This window comes from Canis lupus, chromosome 34, assembly GCF_011100685.1.
Source record: "Canis lupus familiaris isolate Mischka breed German Shepherd chromosome 34, alternate assembly UU_Cfam_GSD_1.0, whole genome shotgun sequence".
Classification (NCBI taxonomy): domain Eukaryota; kingdom Metazoa; phylum Chordata; class Mammalia; order Carnivora; family Canidae; genus Canis; species Canis lupus.
In genome coordinates this window covers 40,861,358-40,886,230 of record NC_049255.1, presented here as the reverse complement: position 1 = coordinate 40,886,230, position 24,873 = coordinate 40,861,358, and the positions used below count along the sequence as shown (strand labels likewise).

Sequence of the window (24,873 nt, the reverse complement as noted above, 5' to 3'; positions counted from 1 at the left end):
GAAGTCTTCTTTTTTTCTTCCATTTGCATCACACCCTGGTTATCTCACTTCTAGTGATGTTGATATTGAGTAGTTGGTTCAGTTGTTAGCCCAATCTACCCATGACACCGTTGCACAGAGTTTTCCCTGGTGGACTTGGCACCATTCATGATTGTTGCTTAGATTCATTATTTTCTTAGGGATAGGAAATGATTATTTTCTAATTATACCATTGTTTTTGCATTGATTGGCTGGAATTCTGTAAATGACTGATCCTAATCCAGTATTGTGATATTCTGAAATACAACTTGCGTGGGAAAGGGAGGGTATGTGCCTGAATGTTATAGTTGTCAATTTTTAGAGTAATGAATTGGTGGTACTCTTGTAATATGTCAAGGTGACCAGTGATGTGGATTTTATTTTTAATTTTTATAATCTCTTTTTGAGATGATTTAATTCACTGTGTTTCTGTCTCCCTAGACATGAGTGGTCTTTGGTAGTCTCGTTGCTTTTTTTGCCCGACGAGATGTTTCAGGCTTCCTGCTGTAGCCCAGAAGTTGGCCAACCACAAGGTTGCTGTTAGGAGATCCCTGGGTGGCTCAGCGGTTTAGCGCCTGCCTTCGGCCCAGGTTGTGATACTGGGGTCCCGGGATCGAGTCCTGATTTGGGCTCCCGGCATGGAGCCTGCATCTCCCTCTGCCTGTGTCCCTGCCCCCCTCCCCTTATGTCTATCATGAATAAGTAAATAAAATCGTTTTTTTAAAAAAACAAGGTTGCTGTTAACTGCTTGTAGGCCTTTTTAGGACTGGGAAATGTATATTTTTAGTAAGAAAAACAAATCATGAGTTCCTAGTTATATTTTAATTCATATGTAAAATTATAGGGTTTTAAAGCTGGATTTGTATAGTGTGAATTTACTGAAAAAATATCAGTGTATTATAAACATTAGAATCATTGTAGTTTTTTGTATTCAGTTCCAACAAATAGGAGTTTTGTAATAAAAGTAAAATGATCAAACTTATTTGCCATCAAGAAAAATTGTTCTCTAGAATAATGTGACACATTCAGCTTCTCACTTCGTAAACTCCCTGGCATATTGCCGTCCGTCCTCCACATGTAGCCAGCTTGTACAGTACTGTATCATGAAGAGGAGACAAAGCAATTTTTACTGCTTCTATATTTGTATATATTTTTTCCTTTCTGAAAATTTTGGTTTAAAGACTACTGAAAGCAGTTAAAGCTTCTTTGCAGTTCTTTTGCCCCTTAGGGTTCTTTCGCCCCTTAGGGATATATGCCGTCAAAATATTGCTTTAAAGTATATTAGTTTTCTATATGACTACAAATGACTTCATTAGTTTTAAACATATTTAATTTCTGTGTATCTTAAATGTAGATCATGTTGGCCATGCCTTCGTTGTGTTTCTTCTCACCTGGGGATCAGGCTCTTGGAGCAGGCCCAGTGTATAGGGCGCGCTCCCTCCGGCGAGAGAAAAGAGCCAGAGGCTGGCCGATTCCTTTGAAGCTGTGCCTGGGAGGGGCACGGACCACATCTGCTCAGCTTCCACTGGCCAAAGCACGTCACGTGGCCACCTTCCAAGTTGTTGGGGTGGGATGAATAACTCAATTGTAGGAAAAGAGAAGAGGGATTTGACCTCGAACAGTAATACAGTCACCCACAAAGCATCACTTAAATTGGTCCCTGTGTGTTGATGCCATCCTAGTCACCATAATTAGCATTGTTTTGAATTCTGTTTTAAAGGAATCATCTATGACGGGCATGCTAAGGAGATAACTGATACCTGAAGGTCAGGGAGAAAAGCTTTCATTGACCTTTCCCTTCCCTGCACCTGCCATCTACACTTCTGGAGGGGTGAAATGATGCCATCTGTGTTTACTAGTTCTGGGCTTTCTTAGCTTAATGACTGTTAGGGCTTGAATTGTGTCATCCAAAATTCACGCTGAGGTCCAAACTCCAGTATGACTGGTGTCCTTATAAATGACATTTGAACACAGACACAGAGGGAAACCAGTGTGAAGAGTCATAGGGAGACATGGTGGGTGGCTGGGGCGATGCATCCGTAAGCCAAGGAAGCTCAGAGGAAGGCCAGGAACACACCCTTCCTTCGCACCTTCAGGGGCATTGTCCTGCCAACGCCCTGGTTTTGCACCTCTGGGTTCCAGAACTATGAGGCAATACATTTTTGTTGTAAGTCGCCTAGTTTGTGGTGCTTTGTTAATGGAAGGCTCTTTTGTTGATGTCCTGAGACTCAGTTTTTAATGCGGGGTGGTGTTTCCCTCTTCACCAACAAATGATCCTCAGTCACCAGTAGGGCATACCGCAGGTTAAGGGTTCAGTCCTGAAAGATTTGCCCCTGCTCCCTCAGGACGTCACCTGTGCTCCTGCCCAACAGGCTTTAGTAGATCAGGGGTTTCTTTGGCGTCTTCTTTGGGTTGCATTAATTTGCTAGAGCAGCACGTAGAACTCAAAACGTTTTACATACTCGATCACTGGTTAGTATGAAAGGTTATAACTTAGGGATGGCCACGTGGAGAAACACACGGGGCAGCACGTGGGAGCTTCTGTGGCCTCTCTGCGCGTGCCCTGCTCCCCCAGCCTCCGTGTGTTCACCCGCCTGGAAGTTCTCGGATCTCTGTCCCGTTGGGTTCTTATGAAGAAAGCCTCATGGCACGGACACAATCAAATCATTGGTGACTGATTCAAGTTCCAGGCCCCCTCCCTTCCCCAGAACTGGGGAGGTGTGGAACTGAGAAGTCCCAACCCTCTAATCACAAGGGTGGTTCTCCTGGCAGCCAGCCCCCACCTTAGGTGTGGTCCCAAAGTCACCTCATCAACATAACGAAACACCTTTGTCACTCTCCACACTTGTGAAGTTCCAAGGATTCGGGGAGCTGTGAGTCAGGAACCTGAAACAAAGGCCAAATATGTAGAAATAACATTTGGTCATCTGAATGACCAGAATGTATGTATGCTTTTCGTGTAGATTCCAATATCGAAAGCTAATACAGTGACAGTTGACAGTGCAGTGAGGCCTGACTGTAAGAGTGTGGGAAGGAATATGAGCTAAAACTGTAGGTTGTTGTGCTGGACAGGACTGTATTGCCAGACGAAAGCATTTTGGACTTCGCTTGAAAGAGTGTCTTGAAATAGAAGTTTGGCAGCCAGGGTAAGAAGAAACTAGCTTGAGGGTAGTTTATTTTTTTAATCTTTACTGTTTAATTATGGAGTCGTCTAGCTGCCAAGGGGATACAAGGAGATGAGTCCTGTGTGTAGAGGACCTTCACATCTGTTGTGCCTTCAAGTCCTGAAAAGGTGCAGCATGCTGGAGTTTGTGGTCTCGGAGCTGGAGTTCTGCATTTAGCCGGAGAGCAGTAAGTTTTGTAGTTGATGCGTTAGGGTTTTAAAAGTTAGGTGTGATGGATTGAATTATGTTCCCCAAAAGATATGCAGAATTTGTAACACAACCTGGTACGTGTGGCTGTGACCTTATATGGAAACAAGGTCTTTGCAGATGTAATTGAGCCCAAGCCGTTGGGGAGGGTCCTATTCCAGCGTGACTGGCGTCTGTCTAAGGAGGAGGTTTGGACACAGTGAAAAATGCCACATGAAGACACAGAGACAGAGGGAAGAGAGCCCTGTGGAGACGGAGGCAGAGTCTGGGGATATGTTGCCACAAACCAAGGAACTCTTAGGGGTCCCAGAAGCTGGAGGAGGCAAAGACGAGTCCCCCTCCCAAAGGCTTTGGTGGGAGCCTAGCCCTGCCATCAGCTGCACTTCAGACTTCAGCCTCCAGAGATGAGACACTTTCCTGTTTTAAGGCATCTAGTTTGTGGTACTTTGTGATGGCAGCTCTAGGAAACTAGTACAGAGGACGTAAGGATTTTGAAAAGAACTTTGTGATTTAGAGAGCTCTTTCTCTTAAGTTACCACAGTTGTCAGATTATCAGAATGCTTTCCGTTGGGTCAGTAGGAGGTTCCCAGACTTTGCTATGCATTGTATTTACCTGAGAATCTTTAAAAAAACAAAAAACAAACAAACAAACAAAACTAGTATCTGGCTCCCCCCTCTAGAAATTCTGGTATCATTAGTGTTAATGTGACATGGGTGTCAGGATTGTTCAAAGCTCCCCATATAGCTTAATGTACAGCAGTTTGAAGAACAGCAGGGAACCTTGTAGCTCAGACGTTCCCCCAGCCCTCCCTACACATACAGTTTTGTGTTCATTTAGCTTTTATTAGCCTGAAGGTGATTTGCTCCCCTTCACCCCCCCATCCCCTGCTAAACGCATTTGTGCCTTGGTCTATTATGATTATTTTTAAATGGGTATATTTTATTCTTTGTTCTTGCCAGCCTGGCTAGACATGTGATTATATTCATCTTTATATATAAAAGAGTATTTGTAAAGTTGCTATATCTACTTGTATTAAAACCAAATTTTAGGAATTTCTAAGTCCTGCACGTCTGTATTTGAAAGTTGAACTATATTAGTATTACACAAGTTGCAGATAAATGAAAAACTACTTATTTGTATGCAGATAGACTTGGATTTCATGAAGTATCCAAATAATTATTGACCATTCTTCTACAAGATTGTATTAGGAATGATAAATTGAAGGACATGAAATCATCCTCCTTCTCAAACACTGCTTTTTTGTTTTTGTGTCTCCCACTTTATATCACTTATTTCACACTGTTCAGTCAAAGTAAATAAGATTGAACATCTGTGGATGTATTGTAGGTTAGTAATTTCTTTGTGGGAAATTTTCAATTACCAAGGTTTTTTGTCTTTTGTTTGGCCATGTACTAGCCTAAAAATAATATAGTAGTCTCCTCTTTATTTCTGTATTTCTTTAGTTTCTGTTTCCATGGTTTCAGTTACCTGTGGTCATCCGTGGTCCAGAAGCCACATGGTCCTTCTGAGTGTTGTCAGAAGGTCTATGGTAGCCTCACACTGTGTCACAATGTGTCACTCGCTTAACTTCATCTCATCGCATAGACATTTGATCATCTCACATCATGGCTAGAAGAAAGGGGGAGAATGCTGCAGTAAGGTATTTGTGGGGGAGCGGGGGGAGAGAGAGACTGCATTGACGTAGCTCTTAGTATAGCATATGGTTAGAATTGTTCTATTTTATTATTAGTTCATTCTTTACTGTGCTTGATTTAGTTAGACTCGATCATAAGTATGTAGGCATGGGGAAAGCAGAGTCTCTATAGGGTTCTTTGCTGTTTCAGGCATCCACGAGGGGTCTTAGAATGCATCCCCCTTGGGTAAGGGGGGGACTTAAACAGCACATTGTACATCATCTGAATTGGCCACTTCGTAAAACTGTAGTTGACATTAGACATCAAACACCATGGAATTGATAAGTACATTTTTTTTTCTTTTCGAAGTCACTTGATATATATTATTCAAATTTGAGAAACTTGAATTAAGGAGACATATTTATGCTTTTGCTGTATATAAGTCCTTGGAAAGCAGAGCATTAAGCCATTATTATTCATTAACATTTTGTTATGTCAGATTGTAAAGCTTGTCATCTACCTGGCTTCAAGTGATAAAATGTATTTGTTGGTGGTGAGGGTTGAAGAATTAACATAGAAAACCTAGAGTACATACTGTTTGAGGAGGGCAATGGCTCAGTTGGTTTTAGAGTGTAGGGGTCAGAGGTGGGGCTCAGGGGAAGGCGGAAGAAGTTGTCCAGCAGAGAGAGTCGTTGGTCGAGTAGTGGTAAGTATTGGTGTGCTCAGCAGAGGGACCAGTCTAGGACAAAGAGATGAGAGGAGATTTCAGAGTGAGCTGTTTTACCTAACCTGCCTAGGTCTGGGTTTCTCCACCTGGCAAAAGGGTAACTGTGGCATGTGTTACAAAGACTTCAAAAAGAAGGGAAGCTCTATGATCTTAGGCTTTGAATTTCTTTCAATGTATTCACAGTAATTATTGATACAGTTCAGAGTAACAGAGTGTGGACTCCTTATTTGCCATTATCAAACATAGATGTGTCTCTGCTCCCTAGATTTCCTCTCTTCCCTACATTTCCTGTTTTGTTTTTGTTTTTTTTTTGTGTGTGTACTCAGAATGCAGAGGAACAGGTGTGTGGAAATTGTACCAGGTATAACCTGGAAATCTGGCCGTAAGGAATTTCACATTTTTGCTCAGCTAGCCACCTCTTTATTTCTTGTGTTGCTAACAGATTAAGTATATGATTGGAAGGGTTCTGTAAGTGCCAAAGTTTTACATGATTTGTTTCCATGTATATGGAGGCTGCCATTACTACAGTCTTGAATGTATTTCTTTTGGGAAATAAAGGCTATAAAACAGACCAGTTTCATTACAGAAGTGTAGTCTCAGAAAATGTGTACGTTTTACTCCTCCATATTTTATTTAGTAGATTCCATATGTTTTAGCAAAGGTAGAACTTTTGCATGAGGGCGTTTATGGCTTCTTAAGTACCTTTTTTGTTCATTAGGTGTAGATTTGCTGGATACCTATGTGTATTCCAACATCAAAGAAGGTTTACGTCATGTTACAGTCTGAACAATATTCATGGCTTAAAAGGTCTTTTTTCCAAAAAAGATTACCACTAATATTGCCAAAAAAGGATCCATTTTTATACTAGCAGGTATACATTCTTCATTTAAGTTTAGTTGTATTAATGACTCCAAAGAACTTTTGTTTATGTGTTACAGCTGTCAGTGTTTGCTGCACTAGAAGTTAAAACTATGAAATTTTATGTTACTAATGCATTTTAACCTAACAAACCCACTTATAACATGTTAACACAAACAACATGTTTTATGAAAAATAAGTATTTTCCAAGAATTTCCAAAAACTTTTTATGAGAAGAATGACATTCATCTACGTTTTTGCAAGTTTCCGTTAATCCCTGGCTTACATACTTGCTTCTGCAGTCACATGTTGGGATATGTTGTTATAGTTGAAATCTAGGGAAAAAAAAAAAAATCTGACCTTACAGTGATGTGTAATTGCTATATACATTTTCAAATCAAAATGAAATTTTATTTTTCAAATGAATTTGAATATTTTCTTTGATACTACCAAATCTCAAGTGCATAGTTTAATGATTAGTTGCAGTGCAAGATCTGAAATTGTATTCACAGATTTTTTGTATTATTACATTAAAATCCACTGGTCTCTCTTGAACTTAGAAGAGATTGTTTCCTCATGCGTGATTTTGTGCTGGTCTTTGTGAAGATATTTGTTTACTGAGTTGTGTAGACCTTCCATATGTTCATTATGCAGTATAAATAGTCACAGTTGTTAACATCACCCCTGATTTCATCAAAGTTTTGAATATTGGGAAGCTCTTAAGCTCATGGTGGCTGATAAATTTTCCAAATTCTAATTTTCTCTTAAAAGCTTAGGTTTTATTCTTGCCAACAAATATTGCTAGTTGTTTTCTTTAAAGTGACAGTTTCACTTTGTTTATTTGCAAGAAAATGTCTGCCAAATTCTCGGTCTGAAAAGCCATACTTTGTGAGTTGTTCTTTGAAGTAAAAATGGTGTTCCATGAAAAAAGTAGCTAGTTCAGCTTGCAATTCAAATAATTGCACAGCGCTTTTCTTTGAGACAACCATCGTTTTCGTATGCAGCAGAAGTGCTTTATGTGTATTTAATTTTGCTATACAGGATATTAAACATGTGCATTTGAGAGTTAAAATTTTAATAAAATTAAGCATTTTGCTGCTTTCATGGAAATTCTTCAGTGAAGGATTTTTGTGGATTTTTTTTTTTCTTGAGTGCATGATAGTGAAGAATATAAAGACCACTAATAAAGTAAGATGTAACTGTCTTGATTTGCATTAGGGTGTGAGCAGTTTTATCCATTATTGCTTTGTAACATCAGTGTGTAAGTCAGTTCTGTGAAAAAGGCAAGTAATGTGTTAGTACTTTAAAAATCATTTTGGCCTGTGGACCCCTTAAGTCCTGGGAACCCTGGGAACCTCACTTTGAAATTTAATTTGTATTACTAAATAAAAAGCCAATCAAACTTCAAACTTTGTTATGGTCAGGACAAAGAAAACAAATCTGATTTTTAGTTTAGAGCACTTTGAACAGCATTAGCATTGAAGTACATTTATAATGAAATGGAAAGAAATATTTTTTAATAAGATGGTACTAAAACTCTGTCTCTGCAGTTAGTCTGTAGCCTGACTGGGTCAAGTACCTACAAAGGGTGGACACTGCCCGGCCTCACTGTGGTTATGGAGTGAGGTACTTGATTCGTTCCTATGTGGGTTTTTTTGTTTGTTTGTTTGGTTGGTTGGTTTAAAAAAAAAAAAAAAAAGAAAAGATCTTACAGGACAGTACTGCCAGCTGTTTTCTTTCACCCTGTGAATTGACCTCAGACACTTTCATGGTGGATTTCCCCCAGTTTTCAGGAAAACTTCAAAGCCTACCTCAATTCATGTCTGTCGTCAATTTCTATTCCCATTTCCTTTTGCCTTTTGTCTTCCCAGGTTTACTGGTAGGTGGCTTCTGGGGTGTGTGTGTTTGTACACGACAGGTGTGTACAGTCTGTTACCTGAGTATTAAACTTGGTTTAAGTTGTCTTCACTTGAATAAGCATTTACTGCCTATTGGGATGAATATTGGTCTCATTTCCGCCCCCCCCCCATACTTGAACATGTGCTATTAATCTAAATACATTTTTGCTAAGAGAATAATCTTCTGCACATTTTTATTTTTGTTCTTCCAGATAATTTACCAAATATAGCCAGTCCATGGACACTTGTTTTGATTCACTTAGGACTCAGTAGTCTTGGTTTGTCTACTTAGTCCTCCCCCCACCTTTTAAGAACCAAAGAATAGCTTAGTTCTTGTCCAATAAACTGTTTCATAAATATTATACATAGTATTTATTTATAATTCTGAATGCATTATACCTAGTACCTTCTTCTCTTTATTTGCCATTAATATCTCAGTTTTAAGCAAAATTTCCATCCGTTCATGTGATTGTCCTTTTAAAGTTTAGCTATATTCCAGTCTTTCATGTCCTTATTGCGTATCTGTTCCAAAGCTAGAATAGTAAGTTTTAATCAAAAAATTTTGATACCCTTTTTATACTCTTTACCATTCAAAAAAACTCAGAGCTTTTCTTGCAAGTGGGAGAGGACTATCTTCCTGATTTTCATTTTCATACCTGACTTTCATTTCTAGGCTTTTCTTTCTCAGACTGACAGTGATTTGCCTTAAGTCCTATGACTGATTACTGCTCAAAAATTGAAAGAGATGTATCAAAAATATGGCCTGTTGGGGTGCCTGGCTTAGATCAGTCAGTAGGGTGTGAGACTGGATATCAGGGTTGTATGTTCAAACCCTACATTGTGGGTGTACAGATTACTTAAACATCTGCTTAAAAATGGCCTTTTCTTTTCTGTTCCCTTACTGTTTAAATTTCTTGTCCTCTTCATTTCTCTGTCAGTATACCATGGCTATAATTTTTTTAATCATTCATGTATTTATTGAGTCCCTCCTTCAGTCAGGTAGTTTCATATTTTAAAGGGATGTTAGAAGACATCTGTACAAGCCACTTCTCTTTTATGTGTGTGGCAAGTTTAAGTCCGCACCGATGAACTATGAGGCAGTTCATCAGAGTCCTTTTGGGTATAAAAAGAAATGGGCCTGTGGTTAATGTCAGTTTAACTTAAATCAGGGTTGACTCATCACACAGTGGATGCTAGTTTACTGTTCTCTGCCTAGAGAGCTTTGCTTATTCTTAATATTGCTTAATTAGGATTCAAAATTAGTGTTCCCTATTGTCAAATCAATGGCAAATGTTCTATTAAAAAGAATGTTCTATAAAAACCACCCTATGTTTTGTACAACCCACAAGATGTTGTGGGTTGTACAAAAATGGTGATGGGCTGGATTCGACACACAGGCAGTAGTTTTCAGACCCTGGTGTAGATAGTAGCTGAAATAAATGATTGGCATTAGAAGTCTCAATTACTAACGAATAATTGGTTTGGTGTATACCATTTACCTATGTCTTTTATATGTCAGTGTTATAGAAGATAGATGGTCCTAATAAGAATCATGCAATAATACTCAAATTTTTCTTAATGAGTTTTCTTTTTCCCAAATGCCTGGATAGGTCCATCTAAGATCCGACAGTCTTTAAAAATCTATTAAAAATGCTTTATTAAAAATCACTGCGTAATCTGATAACTGCTGGTCTGTAAGATCCTTGCATAATATCCTACATACTTGTACTGACTCTAGTCATTGAAATTTAGAAGTAAAAGAGACCATCTAATGTTTCCTCATTTTATAGATGAGGAAACAGGCCTAGAAGATTCAAATCTTTTATCTAAAATTATATAGGTTATCTGAGATCTTATTTCTGTGTCATGTTATCTTGAATTTTTATCTGAGAGTTCAGGATTCCAGTGAAACCAAGAAAAAAGAAAGGTAATTTAGGAGTTTATCCCTTCTAAGTTATTATCACCATACTTTAAGGCTCATCAACTTTGGAAACTTCAGTGACCATTAATCTGATAACAAAATGAAAGCAAGAAGAACCAGAAGAAAAAAATGTTCATAGCACAAAAATTGCCTATAACTATTAAAAGAAGAAGAAATTAGCCTTTACACTCTTAGAAAAATTACTGGAAGATGCTTATGTGTCAAAATTAGAAAGTAAAATGCCATCACCTGCTAATTTCCCTTCACAAACCATCTTGTTCACCTTTTTAAAAATTTTAAGCTGCATTTGTTTCTCTTGAGGATGCTATAGACTTTTTACTGGCACTTTTTATTCAAATTAGTAAAGAAACCCTCCCCTCCAAAAAAAAAAAAAAAAAAAAAAAAGCTTACATAAAACAAGTGAAATATAGAGCTTATTTTAAAAGGTTGTTTTCTCCTTTTTGGTGAGAATGCAAATTGGCGCAGCTACTGTGGAAAACAGTGTGAAGTTTCCTCAAAAATAAATAAAAAAATAGGAATACCATATGATCCAGTAATTCCAGTATGGACGTTTTGCTCAAAGAAAACAAAAACGCCAATTTGAAAAGATATATGCCCACCTCCTACGTTTATTCCAGCATTATTTACAACAGCCAAGGTATGGAACCAGCACGTTGACAGATGGATGGATAAAGAAGAAGTGATAAAGTATTACTTAGCCATTAAAAAAAGAGACCTTGCTGTTTGCAACCACATGGGTGGACAGAGAGGGTATAATGCTAAGTGAAATAGGTCAGAGAAAGACAGCATCTGATTCCATTCATATGTAGAATTTAAGAACAAAACAGATGAGCAAGCAAAGACAAACAGGTTCTTTTTTTTTTTTTTTTAAGATTTATTTACTTATTTATTTTAGAGAGTGTGAGTGCAAGCACGCAGGGGGAGGGGCAGGGGGAGAGAGAAAATAGAATCCCAAGCAGACTCCCTGCTGAGCTGGAGCCCCACATGGTCTCCATCTCATGACCCTGAGACCATGACCTGAGCCAAAATCAAGAGTCAGATGCTTAAGGTACTGAGCCACCCAGGTGCCCCAAACAAAGGGATTCTTAAATACAGAGAACAAAGTGGTGGTTATAAGAGGTGAGGTGGGTGGTGGGGGGATGGGTAAAGTAGGTGATGGGGATGAGCCCTAAGTAATGTTCCGAAGTGTTGGACAATATTGTACACCTGACACTAATATAACTCTGTATGTTAATTTGTACTTAAGTGTGTAAAAGGATATTTTCTCCTTTTTAATAGTTGAATAAAAATTATCTCATGAGATTGGGTCTTTAAAAATATAGTTTAAACTTAATCCTAATGTGAAGAGAGATAGAATTTTTGTCTGTTTTATGGAAACATACTTCTTTGCCTATCTTTGGACTTTCATGGGCAGCTTTAAAAAGACATCCTTAGGGATCCCTGGGTGGCGCAGCGGTTTAGTGCCTGCCTTTGGCCCAGGGCGCGATCCTGGAGACCCGGGATCAAGTCCCATGTCGGGCTCCCAGTGCATGGAGCCTGCTTCTCCTTCTGCCTGTGTTGTGTCTCTGCCTCTCTCTTTCTCTCTCTGTGTGACTATCATAAATTAAAAAAAAAAAAAAAAAGACATCCTTAAAGTGTTGGACAATTAAACTGTAGTTGTAGTTCAGGGTTAATACATAAACAGGTAAATATGCTGTTGTTTGCCATTGATGCTTAAAGAAATCAGCCAGATAATTTGTTTTTGTTGTACTGGGTTTTGTTTTTAGTTTAGTTAGTATTATATTAAGATAAGCTGCAATATTTCATTTAGAGCTTGGTGTTTTTTTTTCTTATTATCTGTTTCTAAATCCTAATGTTGGACTTTATAGTTAACAAAAGTAATTTGGTAAACATGATTTCATTTAGTCTAATAAAATTTTGTGACCTTATAAGATTTAGCAAGGCAAAAGTTAAGAATGTACTTTATACATATTTTAAGTTATAGTACCAACTATTTTCAAAGCTAAATTTTAAAAGATATCTTCCTTCATTGAACTATATTCTATATAAACAACAGTGTTACTGCCTAACATTTGTAGGATTATAGTTATTTTAAATGAGGCAGGAAAATAAGGGTAAAGCATTTTTCAGTGCTGTTCCCGAATGTGTTTCATGGTGGGAGGGAGGGGGCAGTTCCAGGAGAAGGGGCGTTGTGGGGCAGATGATCATAAAATGTTAATATATCCTGTTAATATCATTGTCTTTGAACAGGATGGGTTCCTGAAAATACAGGCAAATTTTCAGAAAGGCAGATCCTAGCAATTGTGAATTTAACATGAGTGATTTTAAAGCTTCAGATGAATAATGAGTTTTTAAGAGTTGGTGGTGATGGTTATATATCAGTTTTGCCATAGCAGAATCCACAGATTGGGTGGCTTAAACAATAGACATTTATTTTCTCATAATTCTGGATGTTGAAGTCGAAGATCAAGGTGTCTGTGCCATCAATTACTTTATAAGGCCTCTCTCCTTGGCTTGCCGACAGCCACCTTCTTCCTCACTATGACCTCACGTGATATTTCCTCTCTGTACATGCACCCTTGGTATCTCCCTCCTCATAAAAGGACACCAGTCATATTGGGTTAGGGTCCTCCCCGATGACCTCAGTTTAACTTAATCACCCCTTTAAAGACCCTATCTCCAAATGAAGTCCCATTCTGAGGTGCAGGAGGGGTTAGGTCCAACATACGAATTCTGTGGGGACAGTTCAGCTCATAAGATGGTAGTAAACCACCGTGACTTTGCTAATGAGTAAATTGATTTAATTTCTCTCCTCTGTCTCATTTCCGTCCCCCCACATATTTTGTTTTTTTTGTTTCAGTTTTTGTTTTTTAGTTACGATAATGTAGTATTTTCGCAGTGTGTTTTGGTTTTAGCAAGACGATCTGACGAGTTTCCTAGGATAACTCCGTGGGTAATATGGCAGCAAGGTTTCACTTTGCTGAAATAAACTATGGTCTGCTTTGCTCCACAGCATTTTGAGAGCTCACACCCAAGAAAGTAATTTTGATACATGATTCTGCGGGAGTTTAGAAACTTATTTATTTAGCAGGGTATTGTAATCCTCTATTTGTGCCTGCAGTGGCTGGCTGACACGGCATCGTACATGTGAGCTGAGCACCCGCAGCCTGCACTGGACGTGGAGTCTTGGCCATATTACGCCACAGCTCCCTAGGACCTTCTAAGAGTTATAATTCTTCATAGTCACTAAATTATTTTACGTTATACGTTCCATACTATTTTCCGTGTGTGTGTTTTTTTCTGTGCTGAGGAAAGTTTAGTATTTCAAAAACATTTCTAAATACATCTACATATAGTAATGCTGTTCTCATATGACATTAAAACGAGAAAGTTAATATTGAAGAGGAGATTAAATAATGTGTAGAATGCTTTGCCCCGTACAGAATGTAGGAATCTCTCAAAAAAAAAATGTGAATGTTCTTCTGCTGCATTTTCTTTAACATTCAAATGAATGGGAAAAGGTGGGCACACACGTAGGAGCAGAGATAACTTGGGACACTTGAGACATTTGAATTAAAAGGAAAATGCTCTTCCAACACTGTGCCTCTAACAGAAACCTGTCAGTCACTTGCATTTTACCTCCTTTGTTCCTATTCCCTCAGCCTGATGGTTTATGCCCTCATAATTCTCCTCTCTAGGCACCCCATTTTTATGGGTAATTCTTCACACTTTGTAGTCTGGAAACATTAGAAAAAATGTTAACTTTGCCCCTCTTTTTCTTATTTGTCCAAATATAATCTGTCACTAATTTTAGTCATTTTCTTGTTTTAAAACATCTCTTGGATAATTCCCCTTTTTGTCCTCTTTTGGTTGCAACTGACAAGTCTTAAAATGAGTTAGACAATAAAATTAATTTTTGACTTTAACTAAATTACAGTAGTAAATTAATTTCAGATAGTACTTAATCCAGTTGCTTAATAGATAACTTGATGTCATTAATAACCTAGTTTCTCTTGTCTCTCTTCTCTGCCATCCTTCTCTTTCTCTTCCATCTCTGCTCTAACCTCAGTGATGTACATAGTGTCCTTGTTCTCTGCCCCCTGCTCTCTGAAACGAGGAGGCTGTCTTTCCTAGAAACGAGCAAGTGTCTCCTAGTGTTTCATTTATCAGGAATGACTGAGCTGGGGCCGAAGGAGGTGATGTGTGTGGGGGGGTGGGGTGTCAGCCCTAAGCTGAACATAAAGTACGCTGGGTGACTTAATATGAAAAGAAGATTTTAAAATTCAATTAAAAATTAACTATCCATGCTTTCCTCTGGACCAGGAGGTCCATCTCATTTAAACCACAAGGCTGAAAATGGAGTTGTTCTCCAGGTGGGAGACGGAATAGTGGTGTCGTTTGTCAGACTGTGGTGGTGGAGGCTGCAGTTTTCTCCGTCTTGCTGGTAACAGTCACTCCGCAGTTCCTCATCCTCTGAGTTCCAGAGAAGCCTAAGTTATCCTTCCTTTTAGATCATCTCCTGGCTCCAAACCATCCCCAACATAACAATAACCTTGAGCACCTGTGGGCCATTAATATTATCTGGAAAGGTAACTTGGAATGTCCAACGTGGCATTGACAGTTACCATTATTAAAACATTATTCTTTTTTTTTTCTTTTAAGATTCAAATATTTATCTGAGAGCGAGCGAGTGTGTGCACGTATGTAGGAGTTGGGGGAGGGACAGAAGGAGAGACTCTCCAGGCAGACTCCCCGTGGGCGTGGAGCCCAGTGTGGGGCTCGTCTCGTGACCCCGGGATCACGACCTGAGCCAAAACCAAGAATCACATGCTTAACCGATTGAGCTACCCAGGTGCCCCAGAACAATTCTTATTTTTAACATCAGAGTTCTTCCAGCAGCTTTTAATATTGCTCCTTTCATCATTTGAATTAAACAGTGGTGGCAGATATTTATAAACGTATTTAGAGATATATTTTCTGTTTTGTCACAATCTTGATGATATTGAGTTGTTTTTTTTTTTTTTTAAGATTTTATTTATTCATGAGAGATGCAAACCCAGGCAGAGGGAGAAGCAGGCTCCATGCAGGGAGCGCGACGTGGAACTCGATCCCGGGTCTCCAGGATCAGGCCCTGGGCTAAAGGCAGGCGCTAAACCGCTGAGCCACCCGGGCTGCCCAATATTGGGTATTTTTAAATCTTCACTCATCTTATGGCCAAAATGTTTTTATGTTTATTATTGGTGAACCTGAGTGCTCGCTTCAGCAGCACATATGTTATTGGTGAAATTGAACATTTTCCTAATAGTTTTTCAGCTAGCCGGCCCGTAAATTGGTTTGATCTCTTGAGTGGACCCAACCTGTGGGTATTCAGTGACGATCAGAATAGCTATGGGAGGAGGGTAAGAGGGCAGGCAAAACGGGTGAGGGGCAGTGGGAGGTGCGGGCTTCCCAGTATGGAACGATGAAGTCGTGAGGTAAAAGGTGAACAGTAAGGAGTATGGCCAGCAGTGTCGTAGTGGCCCCACTTGGTGGCGAGCATGACGCCGTCGTACCCAGTGTCCACCATGCTGTCCTCTGAAACTGATGTGATATCATGTGTAGCTACACTTCAGTATTTTAAAAAGCCAGAATAACAATTTGTTTATTCACTTGGTCCAGTTAGTTACTTGTAGATCCTTTTCCTGATTATGAGAACTATCCATTAATGCATACCTACCGAGAAGGAAATGAGAGAAATACAACTTTAGTATAAATAACCTGATGGCAGTCTTAGGGAAATGAAGGTTTAGGCTCTTCCAAGTGGTTGAACGACTCAAAAATTAATCTGTCTGTTATGAGATAATATGCCGCCACTATACATTGTGTAAGATAAAGTAATTTCGATGAAACATTTGATTTTGGATCATGCAGAGGTTTTCCACATCTCTTTAGAGTGTCTTGCAGGCAGGACATTTAAGAAAATCTTTCTGGTTTCTTTGTTTCCTATCCATAACTTTCCCTGTGTTTTCATTCTTTCAAATTTAAAGTGATATGATTTAGGTTTATAGTCAGGGGCTGGCTTGTTCCAGGAATGGACTCTGAAAAGAACGTATCTTTCTCCTAGGAGAAGCTAGGAGATGATGACCTTCGTGGGGCAGTTACTGTTCAGTGTGTATGTGCTGAACTCAGTTTTGTGATGTGAAACTTGTACATATTCAATTGAATGAATCTCAGCTGAATTGTCTAGGTAGTCCTGTTTTTGTTTTTGTTTTTGTTTTTGTTTTTGTTTTGTAGTAGTCATTACATTGTCTGTCGTGTGTTGAAGTAAAATATTTCATACTGAACATTTAAAATATTCAAGTGTACTCTTAATACAAGCACTTGGCTCAATATTAGTTAAGGCTAATTTTTGTATTTAGTCTTGGCTTATGCAGCTATCAGTTTGGATTAAGCAGCTGACTGCCTGTAACTGATAGGAGGTGAATAAAAGTTGTTACGGGTTTATAGGCTATTCTGAGCGTTAGGATGGAAAAGTACAAAGGCATTTGATTTTTTCGGTTTTTAGAACTCAGTCATTGTTTAAGTATGATGATGCAAAATATAAAACATCGCCTGGGGGGCTTAGGGAGGCCTAGGGGCTCGGGGCCTCAGTCAGGGAAGCAGCTTCCCTCTTGGCCTGGGCTCAAGTCAGGTCTCAGGGTCGAGAGATGGAGCTCCAGTCTTTTCCTTAAGATCCTTTTTCTTCCTCTGTCTCTCCTCCCCCCCCCCCCCAAAAAAAAGAATTGCTTTGTGACTTTAGGAAGTATTAGTTTATATTTAATACCTTGTTTATTTGATGATCCATCAGCTCCTTGAGGGCAGGACTTACTTTACACAAAGTAGCCTCCAGTGGGCTTGACGCCCCAGTGGTACAGGACAGAGACGGGATGAGGGTGTCACTGCTGTTGGAAGAGACTTATACTGAAGGATGCACAGCGGAGGAGATGCGGTGCTCAGACTCTGGTCCCTCCGAAGGCAAGTCCTGTCGAGGATCGGAATGTCTGGTGTCCACCTGGGACAGGTTGAGACCACGGCACACACACACGACCCACCTTAGCTGTGTAAGCAAGACTCACTGAAGTGGGCCAGGTGTGCAAAGCCATAGTGAACCCACTGAGACTTGTACTGAAGGATGCACAGCGGAGGAGATGCAGTGCTCAGACTCTGGTCCCTCCGAAGGGTACTGGAGTTTTCTCTGATTTCGCTCTCTGGCGCACACGCTGTCAAGGTGTTTGGAAACTGAAAACTGGCATTTCGGGCGAGGAGTGTCTTAATGTGTTCTTTTTGTTGTCCGGTCTCCTGTTCTTTTCAGGTGTCTTTTTGAAGTTAGAATTTAAAAGGGTCACTTTCATACCAAACGATACTCTAGAGTTAAGTGTGCTTGAAGGTGGATAAACTCAAGCCTTTGTAGATTTTATGTAGTTTTATTGCAACTGGGACCGAAACCTATAGTACAGATTGCATTAAATTTTCAAAGTTTTTTTTAATGATATATTTGCATGTTTGTCATCACTAAAAAACTGAGCTCTGCAAGGCTGGGGCCAGCCTTACGGCATCTGTGTGTTCCTCTGTCAGCACACAGATTGGTCGGCCCTGGCAACACGCCTGGGGAACAGTAAGGGCCTGTCTCGGGTTGGAAGGGCTGGCTGAAGTAGGACTACAGGTGTAATAATACCTTTAAGATTTGAACCGTTTACCCCTTTCCCTTAAAAAATGTTATTCTTGATTCCAGAAGTTGATACAGCACCGTGATCAGTGGAATAAATCCGTTGATAGCAGCTTGAACAGATAAGAACTTTTCTGCTCTACCTGTTAGGTGGTTTTTGTGATGATTCTTAAAAATGTACTGCCAGTATATATTTACTCTAAGAACATTTATAGACAATAATTTGTATCATTTTGGTTTGTATTTTTCTTTGCCCTGGAATATAGTAGGTGATGCTGAAGCCATCACCGATCACTGCCTTAAGTTGAGACGTTGGTGGCCTTAGCTTGGCAGAACCAAGCCGTGCTGCAAACCTGTGCATCTTGGGTACTTCAGTGCCAGTGCTTATTGGAGTGTTGAACTGAATGATGTAGTAGAGGAAAAGATGCTTGCTCTGTTTTCTCTGTCAGTCTGTTTCACTTGGATCCCACCTAGCACATCTCATTTTGGGAAATCTTGTTAATGAATAGTGATGAATTGTTCCCTTATGGATATCCATGATTGGTCAGGTTTTATGATTTAATTTCTTACAATTATGTGATGGTGTGGGGTTGGGCTTTGTTTTTTCAGAATGAGCAGGGTGGGGACAGTGCAGAGGGAGAGGGGGAGAGAGAATCCCAAGAAGTCTCCACACCCGGTGCAGAGCCCAACGTGAGGCTCCGTCTCAGCACCCTGAGATCAGCTGAGCCAAAAATCAAGAGTCAGGCACCCCAGTTCTTTATCTTTTTAAACTCGTATCGTTCCATGGGCTTTCAACACTGTTTAGTGTCTCCAACGTGTGCCGGACACATTACTACACGTTACAGTGTATGGGTCAGGGTAGATGGTGCAGGGTATCCCGAGAGCGTGGATCACCTAATGCACCGTAGTAGCGTTGAGATAAGGCGTCCCGAGCCAAAATCATCAAAGGGCTATTTCTCTTTATCGTTCAGAACATTCAAGTTCTTGATTGTACTCTGTGTTAATTTTGTAGGAGAATACCTTTTTCTTTATATGAAGATAATTAATTGCTACTCTTCTCCCATGGTTTCTCAGGTCAGTGAGTGGAAGGACTGCCAACCCAGATTTCTTCCAAGAACCTTTGATTCTCGCTTTCTCCCCTTCCTTTCTCCTCTGTCCGGCCAGTCATGCTTTGGAACCCCTGTACTTGGCCCTGGCTTCAGTGCTACAGCCCCGGCGTCTTCCATCCGTTAGGTCCCTGCAGCATCCTGCCCGCGCGGCTCTTATTCCAGTGCGCTTCCCTTCCAGTGTCTTCTTCGTGTCAGAGCCAGGATGATCTTTCATGCTGCTACCCGCCTAAACCCTGGCAGTCTGTTTTCTCTAAGCGATGCTGTCCGGGCCCCTCAGACATGGTTTTTGTGTTTTGAGCCTTACTTGTATGGTCTGTTTCTCTTTCTTCCTCCAGCCTTTCCACTAACTAGTACTGCTCACTGGATGCCTTCCCTTCCCTGCCTTCCTCCCACCAGCATTTATGTTCTCACTCTCCCCCTCCATTCTTCCAGGTCTAAACACCAATGATGCCTCAAGATGTATTCCCAGACTACTAAATTCAGTTAGGCTTGCCTCTGTGTATGTCTTGGAAAGTTGTTATTACTCTTCATTTGTCTTTGTTCTTTTCTGCGCCAGAAGCTTGGTGAGCTTAGTCACCACTTTCCCCACAACTTAGGGCGGGAGCAGTTCTCTCACATGGTAGCCTACTCAGGTGTTGGTTATATCGTGAACTCTGCATCCTAAAGAGACTGTGAACTCTATAGCAGGACGGTCGGCACGGGCACATAGTGTTATATGCCCTCCATACTGAATAGATGTCAGTATATCCTGTTTATGTAAGAGACCAAGAAGGTACGCAGCCTGTGGTCAGATCTGGCCCACTAGCATTTGATAAGGACCACAAAGCTAAGAAAGAGGGTGTTGTTGTTGTTGTTGTTTTTTTAAGTGCTTGAAAAGAAGTCCAAAGAGAAATATTTTATAATGCAACGTTATCAGATGGAATCCACATTTCAGCATCCATAAATAAAATTTTATTGGAACACGGCCAGACTCATTTGTCTACATCTTGTTTGTTGCTGCTTTTGTGCTAAACCATAGAGTTGAGTAGCTTTAACAGAAACTGTGCGTGGATGGCAAAGCCTAACATATTTACTGTCTGACTCTGTACAGAAAACGTTTGCTGATTTCTTTTTTAAATATTTTCTATGACGTGAGAACAGATAAGTATAATTAGGACATATGTAAGCTAGGTCTCAGTTTCCTTCTTTCCTTCCCCCTGAATTCAAGATTTAAGTATGCCCATTAAGAGAATATCATTTAAGTTTTGAAAACTATATTCCCACCCCTCTGCTTTACACGTAGCCAGATCTTTCCAAAACTTGAACATTGCAGAGTAGATGTTGAGAAAACAGAGGCTTCAAATCCTACCAAATTATGTAGACAAAACTAGTTCAGATGGCTCATCCCTCACCCAGTGGTCTAAAAGCATTCTTTTTCTAAATAAATAATATTCTGATCCCTAAAATGTACTGTTTTGTTTTGTTTTGTTTTTTACAGTTAAGGAGAAAGAGGAAACTTTATGCTACTTGATATAAATAAAATACAGCGCTAAAGCCCTTTTATAAATTCTGAATCTTTTTGCAAATATGTTATCTTGCAGAAAAACAGACCAGCCATGTTTTGGTTGTATATAATCTATTACTAACTATTGGAATAACTTTGTCAGGGTTTATTATTAGGCAATATAGAACCTTCATTTTACATCATTTAATAAAATCAAATGGTTTTTACAACATTGTTTACATTTTGTTTAAAAATATTTTTATTGAGAAAATACTTAATTAACTTTGTTTTATTTTTAGGGTTATATCCTGTGTTGTGACCTCATGGTTTAAGTGGGAATAAAGATGAGTATAAGCAGTGATGAGGTCAACTTCTTGGTATATAGATACTTGCAAGAGTCAGGTGAGTACTTTCATAAAGTAAATAGGCCTCAAATTATTTTAATATTCTCAAAATAACCTTTTATGCATTTGAAATTTGTATCAGTCCAAACTGTTGAACTTTGTATGTTTCCTTAATGTCTGGACTGCCATTTTAAAGCTATGTGTTACTGCATGGTTTAACTCTCTGACTCTTTCAAATATGTTGGAATCCTCTCAGGCAAATATTTGTTAACAAATGGTTTGGCTTTCAGTGTTCAAAGACCATTTTTATAAGTTATTATGAATTGAGATTGCACATGGTCAGTAGGAACATATAAATTTTCAGATACCATCAACTTGATAATGTATATTCAGAATCCTCAGCTAAATGTTACTGATCCTATTTGCAGTTAGCATTTTAATAACTAAATTAACCATATTTTTCAGAATGCTTTCGTAACCATTATCCCAGTTGATTTAGTTTATCCTTGACTTGAATTCTTACTAATGTGTTTATTGGTGGGTGATTAATAAATGAAATCATTGGAAGTCATTTGTAATAAATATTAAATCATGTTCATTTTTAAACAGACTAAGAGAGGTCCTAAAACAGAAGGAAAACTACAAGGGAAAATGTAGGGTGGAGTAAGCCAGAAAACTTAAAAGTAGAAGAGGGAAGACTTGGGGCGGATGGGGCATAGGACGTGGGAAAGATTGACAGCAGTGGCGACTGCAGATTGTTAGCACGAGATGGTACCATTCAGTAGTTGAAAATGAGCTGGAGGGGTTGAATTTTAGAAATCTAACTTAAAGTTGGGATGTTGTGGTAGTAAGGTGTGAGGCATAGTGTGTGTGTAAACGGTAACTGTTTGGCAGGCGCGTGTGAAGGAGGACGAAAGGCCAGGAGGAGGAGTTGAGCCCTCGATTTTGATTCTTGTTTAGGGCCTAGCCATTGTCCTTTGCCGTGCAGGGAGTGCAGACACGGCCTTAGATCTGAGATCCCACTGCTTGCCGAGCTGCTCCCAGCTTTGCTCTCTGCTGGGGGTTTCCTCTTCCCAGGCACCATCACTGCTTCTCTCTGACCTGAAGCAGCTGAGAAAATGATGTCTAAGGAGCGCAGAGAGGGAGAAAGAGAAGACACTAAAAGTAACCGAGGCAGGATAATTTGTTCTGAAGCTTTGAAATTCATAGATCTTGTTTTGTTTTCTTTTTCAACTGGCAAACTGCTGTTGAAGGCAGATCCAAAGAGAATATTGTTGAATATTTTGAGCAAGATTAAAATGATTATTGAAAAAAGTAGTGACCTGACCTAGTGATTATTACATATATAACATGTGTGCACCTGCCTTGATATTGTTAGTAATTTTGGCCAAAATTAAAAGAATTGTTGGGTCAAAACAAACTCTAGCTTTTTCTGCCTTCTGACCACCATCTGAGCCAGAGCTTTGAGGCCTCAGACACTAACATAGAAAACCTGCTAAAGGGCCAGTAGGTGACAGAGGTATGTAATGGCTTGTTGTGTGTTGTAAAGGCAACCGCTGCAGTTGAATCATATGAAACTGCTGTTTCTGGAGATAAGAAACAGTTGGACTAGCTCAGCAGCATCCTGTAGCTCAGCCTCTGCGGAGGTGAAATGGGGCAAGGTGAAGGTAGAGATGTGAATGAGCACTCAGATTTTATTTGCAAACAGAAGTTCATGAATTGATGTTTCATGTTGCTGTTTAAAAAAAAGGGGGGCAATAAAAAGGGGCAGTAAAATAATAATTCTGGATTAATTTCTGAAAGAGTATCCAGCAGTTAGATACTATCAAAAGTCTTGATGTTGCTTATGTTCTCAGAGAAAATCCTCTGAAATTCTACGTTATGAAGTGTTCTGTGTTACAGTAAAAATAAAGCAAGAATTGTATTTAAAAAAAAACAACTTTGGTGGTAGACTGCCGTTTATCATATTCGATCCTTTATAGTTTTTTAATATGTTCTTAGTTGTGTTTTGTGTATTTAGAAAGGCTCATACTTTACAGTGTACCCATAATGAAGTACTGTGTGAAGCCACGTCTCTAAAAATGTGAACAGCAGTCCCTTTATGAAGTTCATAACTTCCTATTACATTATGATTTCTAGGGGAGAATCAGGTTCAACTAATGACATTTTGACTTACGGCAGTTTTTCTAGGAATGCAACTTGCCATAAATTTAAGAATCGCCTATACCAAAGTTCTAAAGTTGGATCCTCTGACCACCTGCATCAGAATCACTTAGAGAATAGCGAGTGGGGCCCAGGAATCTGCATTTTACAAATGCCCCAGGTGATTCTTAGCCATAATAAAGTGTTAACAGCCACTGGTCCATATTAGTTGTAAGACAATTAGAATTTGACAAGAAAATTGACAAACAGGTCACAATATCTTGAAAGAAGCCATATTTAGTTACCATTGGAGGTACAGTAGAAAGTGTAAGATGTACACATTGAGATTTGGAGTGCGAGAATATCTCCTAAACATTAGGGTGGTGCCACTAAAAAGTGGTGTATTTGCATTTATAGGCAAGATTTTGCAGGAACGATGAGGCATGTTGATATCTGAAGTTACTTCCGTAAGTAGGAGATGGGAAAGAGTCTGCGAAATGGATAGTGCCATCAGCTCAGACCAGATTTCAGGTAGAGCTCAGAATCCAACCCATCTCAGTACTGGGTGACTCAGTCCAAAAGCTCTTTCTTGGTTCTGATCTCTAATTATGCATAAAAATGGCCATTTTGCATGTGATTTGATTTTGGAATCCAGTACTTCCTTTTCTGGGTTATTTTTGGTGTATTTTGGTGTATTTATCACCATAGAAGAGATACTTACTGTGGATTAGTCATTAAATATCTAAGAAATAGGTTGCAAGTCATCATTTCTCTTAAAAGATTTAAGCAATACAGAAGGAACTAGAATACTAATATTGCTACTTCCCCTGTAAAAGAGTACTTGAATTAGGAGATGGAAGAAAAGAGGTAATCATGACAAAGGAAGTATTTGTGTAAAGCCCTTCACAGGACTGGTTTGTAAAACGACCACTAAGGAAAGTAGAATTTTTTTTCTTGCCTGTTTCATTATCTCAAGGCTCTCAGAAAGTCCAAAAATTACCTTATGAAAGTTTTGATAAACGTATAATTTCAGAAATAATGTTTTCCAGTAAGAACTTCTAATATTTCTCTGTAAACAGTGTTTAATGTTGACTCGGCTATGGCATCTGTCTCCAGAGAAAGTAAGATCCTTTAAACGTTTTAAATAGTTGATACTATGTGATGACCATTCCGTTATGATTATTGTCAGCACTAGGAGATACTGTCTATTAAAAGTCCATCTCCTCTCCCAAATTATATAACTTTTGATTTTTTTTCTTCATCCGTAAAACCTGTTGCTTGTTGAAAAGGGATTACATTGTGATGTTCAGCCTCAAATGTTTTGTAGACTTCTGTTTAAAGTAAGTCCTCCTCCCCTACTCATTAAGACTGATTAAGAGGAAAGTGTCTTTATTGTGAGATGTCTTTATTAAGTGTTGTAACTTTTTGTTTTTCTCAATTCTCTCTCCAACAAGTTCGCCCTAAGCAAATTAAATTGGTCATCACCACTTTGTATTTTGATGAACCTAGAGTTAGGCTTTCATATTCAACAAAAATTTTCTCTGGAAGAATTTTTCTTTCTTTTTCGAGATGACTTGAAAATTGAGTGTATTTGACAGTGTAGTACCGTAAGTAATGATTGACTTGATTATTCAGTATGCTCCATTTAATTAGCATTCGCCC

General features: G+C 39.2%; 1 protein-coding gene across 9 annotated transcripts in view; it reads left to right on the top strand.

Annotated features, from left to right (window-relative positions):
- TBL1XR1 (TBL1X receptor 1) overlaps positions 1-24,873 on the top strand; it is a 166,336-nt gene that overhangs the window by 106,139 nt on the left and 35,324 nt on the right. For 6 of the 9 annotated variants that reach the window (XM_038583941.1, XM_038583940.1, XM_038583943.1 and 3 more), the window contains one exon: positions 21,025-21,127. The exons of the other annotated variants lie outside the window; for them this stretch is intronic. In XM_038583941.1, the coding sequence (XP_038439869.1) occupies positions 21,070-21,127 (58 nt within the window). In that variant the 5' untranslated portion in view covers positions 21,025-21,069. The remainder of the gene's footprint in view (positions 1-21,024; positions 21,128-24,873) is intronic. 9 annotated transcript variants of the gene reach the window in all.